The sequence below is a fragment of the Gorilla gorilla genome, chromosome 22 (assembly GCF_029281585.2).
Source record: "Gorilla gorilla gorilla isolate KB3781 chromosome 22, NHGRI_mGorGor1-v2.1_pri, whole genome shotgun sequence".
Lineage (NCBI taxonomy): Eukaryota > Metazoa > Chordata > Mammalia > Primates > Hominidae > Gorilla > Gorilla gorilla.
The window spans coordinates 41,021,047-41,029,470 of NC_073246.2; the positions used below are offsets into that span (position 1 = coordinate 41,021,047).

At 41.3% G+C, this 8,424-nt stretch overlaps 1 protein-coding gene across 1 annotated transcript; it reads left to right on the forward strand.

The window, feature by feature from the left end:
* The first annotated feature begins 1,218 nt into the window (after window positions 1–1,218).
* LOC101129567 (large ribosomal subunit protein uL23-like) lies at window positions 1,219–2,194 on the forward strand. The gene is made up of 2 exons (XM_055373835.2): window positions 1,219–1,322; window positions 1,696–2,194. The coding sequence occupies exons 1-2, from the start codon at window positions 1,219–1,221 to the stop codon at window positions 2,186–2,188; spliced, it is 597 nt and encodes a 198-aa protein (XP_055229810.1). The 3' UTR covers window positions 2,189–2,194.
* The last annotated feature ends 6,230 nt before the right edge of the window (window positions 2,195–8,424 follow it).

Consider the following 8,424-nt stretch of genomic DNA (forward strand, 5'->3'; position numbering starts at 1 on the left):
CTCACACACATGCATGCCACACACCCACACAGCACATATGTATGAACACACATAGGCCATACACACCAGACACACACACCACACTGACACATACACACACACACACACACACGCATTTGTCAGGAAAGAGCCTTTCACCACCCACTGAGACCCCTCCCGCAGCATTTCTGAGCCCAGGTACAGGGCAGGGCTCAGCTGGCCAACCAGGCCAGCATCAGGTCACAATGAACTCGCAGCATGGATAGGAAAGGCCCAAGTCCTCTAAGCCTCAGAATTCAGTGCCACCTAGAGGCTCCTCTGTTGCATGATTTCTCAATTCTGAGTGAAAAGGCAGGCCCAGCCATTGGCCTCATGAAACAGGAGGTGGTCCCATGAGCCTGTAATGTCCAAAGAAGGCACTCATATTTCTTATGAGGACTTGAGAGATTGGGGCTGCCTGTCGGAGCTGCTGGCCAGGTCCCCAAGACCTGGAAGTGCTCAGTATCCCCTCGCAATTTTGCCACTCTACTCGGAGTGCAAACTGGTCGATCACTTCTGGAAACTATCTGGTAATATCTATTTGAGTTGAGCATATGCAGCCCCTCGGCACAGCAGTCACACTCCTGATCTATACCCAACATATATGTGCATATAAAACTCCTGCCCACCCCAGCTCACCGAAATAAGGCCCCTGAAAATCCCAGCCCCTCAGCTGGGCCATTCCCCCTTGCAGGGAAAGGGCTGGAGGAAGCTGGGAGCTCATGTTGCTCCCAGGCCCAGCAGCATCCCAAGTGTGGATGGCCCCCTCCATCCTGCCCTCTCTCGGTCCCCACCCTCTGAAGCAGCGGTTCTTAGCCAGGGATGATTTTGTCCCCTGGGGGACATTTGGCAATATCTGGAGATATTTTTGCTTGGCATACCCGGGGAAGAGGATGTACTGGCAGCTGGTGGGTAGAGGCCAGGGGTTCTGTGCAGCATCCTATGGTGCATTGGGCAGCCCCACGTGAAGGAGCATCCGGCTCCAAATGGCAATAGCAGTGAAGCCAAGATATTGTGCCTTAAGTTCTCAATGGCAGAAGAGTGGGTGTAAATTATTACTTATTTTAAATAATTGGACATTTCAGCTAAAGATTTAGAATAAAAAAATTCTATTACAGGAGAATTCAGTTCTAAGGCAGATGCATTTATCTTGCATTTTAAAAGAACAAAGCTGCCTAATGAAAACGGCAGAGTGAAACCATGCACTTCATGGGCTTTAGATGCATCTTTTTCCCAGCCCGGGAAGCTGTTCCGTTCTCCAGCGAACACCACTTACTACCTAATGACTGTTCCCCCATGGACCTGTGAGTGCACTCAAATCCAAAGTTCTTATGCTGGATCACTCAAAGGGATAAAAATACATTTCTACTCATTCTTTTCTTCCCTAAAGGCAATGTCTTGTTTATCCTTCCTTGTCTCTAAATAGATAATTTAATCAAAATGAACTAGCCAGATGATCTACAATAATCAACATTAGCTGTGAAAATTGTTTATGGAACTACTCACTACCCAGCACAGATGTATTCGCATTTCCTTCATAGTGCCTGGATTCTACTAGACATCACAGAAGCACAGCCCCTACAAATTAGTGATTATATGTATTCATTGGTTTTTTGTTTTTTTTTTTTTTTTTTTTGCCAAATGCTTTCTAGATTGTTGCCCTATTTGTTGTTTAAGAAATGCTGACCCTTTTCACAAGACGGTGCTGAAAGCGAAGAAGGAAGTTCCTGCCCCTCCTAAAGCCGAAGCCAAAGCAAAGGCTTTAAAGGCCAAGAAGGCAGTGTTGAAAGGTGTTCACAGCCACAAAAAAAAGAAGATCCACACGTCCCCCACCTTCCGGCGGCCCAAGACACTGCGACTCCGGAGGCAGCCCAAATATCCTTGGAAGAGCACCCCCAGGAGAAACAAGCTTGACCACTATGCTATCATCAAGTTTCCGCTGACCACTGAGTCGGCCATGAAGAAGACAGGAGACAACAACACACGTGTGTTCATGGTGGATGTTAAAGCCAACAAGCACCAGATCAAACAGGCTGTGAAGAGGCTCTATGATATTGACATGATCAAGGTCAACACCCTGATTCGGCCTGATGGAGAGAAGAAGGCATATGTTCCACTGGCTCCTGATTACAATGCTCTGGATGTTGCCAACAAAATTGGGATCATCTAAACTGAGTCCAGCTGGCTAATTCTAAATATATGTATATCTTTTCACCATAAAAAAAAGAAATGCTGAAGGCTCTTTTACTGTTTTATATATTAATTCAAGTTGTTCAAATGCAATCCAACTAAATTTTTAATTTGTCTCACTGTTCTCTTCTTAAATAATTAAGTATTATCCTTTGGAAAACTGAGTTTGATAAAAGAAACCAAAATCCAACAACTCAAAATATCTCAGCAGAAACCAACATAAGGAATCAGTATAATCCTCATTGGCTGCCCCCAGAGTCATTTAGGAAATCAGCCTCAAAGTAAATGTAATCAATAATTTGGTTTAAATTCAAAAAGATGTGTACATCACAAACTAAAATTCCAAACACTATCAGAAGGTATACAATAAAAAAGGTCTCCCTGTCATCTGATTTCCCAATCTCCCTACTGTCAACAGTTTTTTTGTGTGTTCTTTCAGAAATTCTTTACACGTACAACAAATAATATATATTTTGATAAATTATAGTTGTGCTATATACACATTGTTTCTGCTGGTTGCTTTTTCTTCCTTTTTTCCTGTGGTAAAATGCACATAAAATAAAATGTACCCTCTTAACTATTTTTAAGTGTATAGTTAAGCAGTATTCAGTACATTCACATCTTTGTACAGCCATCACCATTATCCATCTCTGGAACTTTTTTTACCTTGCAAAATTGAAACTCTGTACCCATTAAACAACAACTTCCCATATCTCTCTCCCTCCAGCCCCTGGCAACCATCATTCTTTCAGTCTCTATGAATTTGACTACTCTAGATACCTCATATAAGTGGAATCATAGTGTTTGTCTTTTGGGGACTGGCTTATTTCATTCAGCCTAACGTCCTCAAGGTTCATTCATGTTGGAGCGTGTGTCAGAATCTTCCCTTTTGAGGTTGGATAATATTCCATTGTTATATGTAGCACACTTCGCTTATCCATTCATCACTGACGGACGCTTGGATTGCTTCCACCTTTTGGATGTTGTGAATAATGCTGTAAATGTGGTGTACAAATATCTCTTCAAGACCCTGCTTCCAATTCTTTTCGATCTATATCTAGAAGCGGAATTGCTTGATTATATGGTAATTCTATGTTTAATCTCTTGAGAAACTGCCATACTGTTTTGCACAGCAGCTCCAACAAGTTACTTTCCCATCAACCATGCACAAGAGTTCCAGTTTTTCCACGTCCTCACCAACACTTGTTATTTTCTGTTTTTGTTATAGTAGGCATCCTAATGGGTGTGAGGTGGTATCTCATTATAGTTTTGATTTGCATTTCCTTAATGATTAATGAAGTTGAACATCTTTTCGTGTGCTTACCAGCCATTTATACATCTTCTTTAGAGAAATGTTTATTCAAGTCCTTTGCCCCTTTTTCAATTGGGTTGTTTGTCTTTTTGTTGTTGATTTTTAGTCCTCTATATATACTGGATATTAATCCCTTCTCAAACATATGATTTGCAAATATTTTCTCCCATTCTATGGGTTGCCTTCTTACTGTTGAAAGTGTCTTTTTGATGCACAAAAGTTTCTCACCCTCATGGAGTCCAATTTGCCTATTTTCTTCTTCTGTTGTTCATGCCTTTTGTGCCTTATCTAAGAAATCCTCACCAAATCCAATGTCATGAAGATTTTGCCCTGTTTTCTTCTAAGATTTTTATAGTTTTCAAAGACATTTAGGTCTTTGATCCAATTTGAGTTAATTTTTGTATATGGTGTTAGAAAAGGTCCAACTCCATTGTTCTGTTTGTGGAGATCCAGTTTTCCCAGCACCATTTGTTGAAAAACCGTTCTTTCCCTGCTGTCTTGTTGATCTGTCCCTGTGGGTCCATACAGAATTGCCTCATTCCTTTCATGGCTCAGTCATATTCCATCATACAGAGGTACCATCCCTTTCCAACCTGTCCCCTGCTAAAGCCCTAAATTCCTTTCTACTGTGTTGATTTTGTAAAAATGATAGAGTATACATTTTTATTTATGTGCAGATGTGTGTGTGTGTGTTTGTACATATACACACACACATAAATTCTTGGCAGTAAAATTCTTGGCATAAATTATTTGCAGTAAAAAAAAAAAACAAAAAAAAAACAGATGATTCTGGCTGAAAAGGCAGAATCATCCAAACCACCACCAGATAATCCATTTGTGTTTTTTAAATAAAAATTCATTGTAATAAAATTGAAGCAGTCAAGAGAGACATGAAATGAAAAATGACATTTTCACCTCAGCCCCAGTCATTCTACCCACTGGTTAACAATTCCTTGCAATTTCCTTCCAGAAAAAAATGATTATGCATATACTCAGAAATATGTACTTGTATATTTTTATTTGCATGAGTAGGCAGACTATAGACATTACTATACATCCCAAATATATTCTAGTACTCTGCTTGTTTTGTATGTGTGTGTGTGTCTTCTGGAAAAGTTACACATAATTAGCTTTCTACCAACAGAATTGTATATTAGAAGGAAAGTTTCCTTACACCAATGTCATCATGGGAAACCATCAACATTTTAACATTGCCAGTTAGATAGGTAAAAAGTATGTCTCAGAGAAAATAGACATTACTTTTCTTAAGAATAATATGGTTTCTGTTCTAGGAGCCAGGGGGTGGGAGGAGAACAAGATGGAAAAACTTTCCATCTCTTTATACTTATTTTCTTGTGAAGGGTCTTTATTTGCCTTTTGCCCAGTTTTTATTATTTTATTGCTTTTTCTTCTGGAATTGTATGTTTTATTTCTTATGGAAATTAGTTAGGCTAGCTGCTATAACAAAAATAGCCAACAAAATTCGTGTCTTAAATGAAATAAATGGTTGTTTCTCTCACCTATGACAGTCTGAAGTGAATGTCTCATACTGCTATACATGGCCACTTATATGATACACTAAAATCACATTCTGGTACCCAGGTTCCTTCCATCTTATTTTTCCACCATGACTCAAGATGTTGTTCTCTTCCGCAATGTCAATACTGGGGTAGGGGCACATCTGTGTTCTAGCTATGGAGAAGGGGGAAGAACATGGGCAAGAGTCATACCAACTCCTTCAAACCCCTGGCCCAGAAGTGACCCACATTGCTTTGTTCATATCCTATGGGTTAGAATTTGGTCATATGGCCACATCTAACTGCCAGGACAGCTGAAAGATGGAGTATAGTTGGGCTATGTATTAACTATCTACTCTATTCTGCCTAACAATATTACCACTAATAACTTAGGGCTTAAAACTAAACATTTCTTATCTTACAGAATCTGTGAGTCAGGAGGTTGGTTTGGCTCAACTGGGTCCTTTGCAAGATGGTAGTCAAAGCACTGGCTAGGCTGTAGTCTCATCTGAGGTTTGATTGGGGAAGGATACACTTTCAAGTCCAGGCAGGTTGGCAGAACTCAGTTGGACTGGAGGCTTCAACGTCTTGCCTTGTTATCCATCAGCCCTGCCGTGTTATCCTCATCTCTTAGAAGCCCTCAGTTCCTTGCCATGTAGGGTTTCCTCAAGGCCAACAGGGAGAGAGAAAATCCAGCAAGATGGATATGACAATGCTATATATATAATTACATACACACAATCATGTCAATCCTGATACCTTTTCCATGCACTGTTGATTAGAAGTCATATGTCCTACCCATACTCAAGGGGAGGAAGCAACATAAGGGCATGAACACCAGGTACTAGGGATTGTGGGGGCCACCCAAGAGTGCTATGTAGGCTTCTCTAGAATCCCATGACAATTAAAGAAGGAAAACAGATTTCAGTGGATATCTAGCTGTCAGCTTCCACCACAAAATGTGTTGCAAATATTTTTCTTAGCAAAGAAAAATGCTCAGAAAAGTCCTAGGTTGAAAATTGGCTTCATACTTTAATTTGATGGTTATTTTGTGGTTGGTATTTTAAATGTGCTTATGGCATTCTTGACTTACAAAAGCTTTTAGTTCGTGTGAAGTCAGATTTATCAATATTTTCCTTTACTGCTTCCGGATTTTGTTACGATTTATGGCATTTCATGAAAGACCTCCCCTAAGATTATGTGAAATTCCACCCATGTTGGCTCCTAAAATAACTCATATTATTATGGCCAAGCATCCCATTTTTCACAACGTTTTCTTCACTACCAGGATAATTTGTTTGTATAAACTATTTTGCTGCTGACTTGCTTGCAAGCTATTTGTTCACAGTTTTGCTCATCAGTGACTTTTTAAGGTAAAGAAGTGGGATTTCAGCAAATTATTTTCACCCTTTAGTTTACAATTCTTAGTACAGCTCTAAGATAAGCAATAAAATTTCATGGAAAGCAGCTTTTTTATGCAAAATCAGCATCATTCATGTTGAGTCAATGATACAATTCTTTCCAGCTCTCTTCGACCTTTCTTCTACAGGGGACACATTTTTGTGGTCTCTCTCAGGTGTTTGCCCTCAGAGGTCACTCTGGTGCTGACTGTTTCCTTCCAAATAGAAAATGATGATTGTGCCAATAGGATCCATTTACTTATAATCACTTGCCTCTCAAACAAAGGCTAAATTATTTGGAAATCCCAAAGAAACACAGAGTTTCTTCTTTTCCATCAGCAAATATTCAGTGCACCTTCTACAATGGGCCAAGCACTCTGTGCAAAGTGGGTAGCTGCTGGCAAAAAAAAAAAAAAAAAAAAAACACCCTTTCAAAATTGCCACCAGGAAAGGCGACTCATCTTTTAGTTCTACAGATTCTACATTTGTGATAATATTCCAATAGTCTTCAGATGACCAAGTAGCATTAAGACCTTCCAGCATGGTCACCTAGAGCCCTTGTGACTAGACTAGACAGAAAAAAGATGGAAGGGAGGGGAGGGGCCGACCCATGCATCCCTGCATCAGCCACAATTTTTCAATCTGCAATACCCAGTGTTTTGCCAGGCCCTTCAGAACTGATCTCCATAAGTATTTGTGTAGCAGGTATCAGTCTCTGTCAGTGAATGCAGGTGTGTGAGAAATTCAGCTCTGTGCATTCCTCCATAGCATGGCTTAATTTCCACCATAAGCCCTCATCCTATCAATGGCAGAGGCTAAAGCTCAGTCCACTGGCCGAGCAGCAGCTGAGGTTTAGGGGACTTGCCTCATTCTTGCCTTGGGGAGGGGCTGAGGTGAGCCGAGGGGGTTGATATCCATGCCTGCCCCTCTGAGGAGACCTCATTGCCATCGATCCTGGCGAGGCACCCCCACTCCCCCACTGAAGGCCCCCACAGTCCTGAACTGTCTCTGCATGTGCTGGCAATGGGTCCCTCACATCTGCCTCCCCACCCAGTGTCTGTGCACAGCTGTTCTTTCTGACAGCCCTGGAAATGGAAAGCCTAGACCTGACCCCAGTTGATTCTCTTTCTGCTGTCCCATCTCTTCCCTGAGACAACCAAACCTTACCCAAGTGAAGGGTTAGAGGGCAAAAAGGGAAGCACCAATTGGCATTTCCAAGTAATACCCACCACGCCAGTCCACAAGGCTGGAGGGCAACCAGAAGATTCAGACCCAAGACATAAATGGACCATCAACCGATCATAGTGCAGGAAAGGCCTTCTTAAAAAGGAAGCTATAAATTGCTCCTTAACACTGCAAGGCGAGGTAAGCCTTGATTTAGATAAGTATGATTAAAGCAGCTTTCAGGAGACACTAAAAGCTTATGACTTTAATTATAATACAGGCTCATATTAACAAAGACACAACCAAAATAATACTGATTTAAACAAGAAACCCTTTTATTTTCTCTTACAGAGCTGCACAAGTTCAGTTTCCTTCTATCTCCTTGTCCTGCCACCTGGGCTGCAGGCCTGCAGGTAGGAGTGGGGAAAAGGGAAGGGGCCTGTTCCCCTGGGGGCCACAACCCAAAAGGTGCCTGAATGCTTTCCTTTCCTCCCCAGGGCCATTCCTGGCCACAAGGGAAGATGGGAAAGGCGGCCCTTATGTTGCCGAAAACTGTGGCTGCTGTTAACTACAGAGAAGGAACAAATAAAGATTAAAGAACAAGGAGCAATATTTGTCACTCTTATATAATAAAACAGCTAAACAGTTTTATATCCATTCTCCAATGCCCAGCTCCAACATCTCCAACACCGTTAGTTCTCTGAACTAACAGTGATTCCTTCCATCTCCAAACTTTATCTGTACCATTCATGTGATGATTACCCTCACATGGCCTGTCTCCCACAGGCTGACCCCTGAATTTCCTCTACATCCAGCATGACAG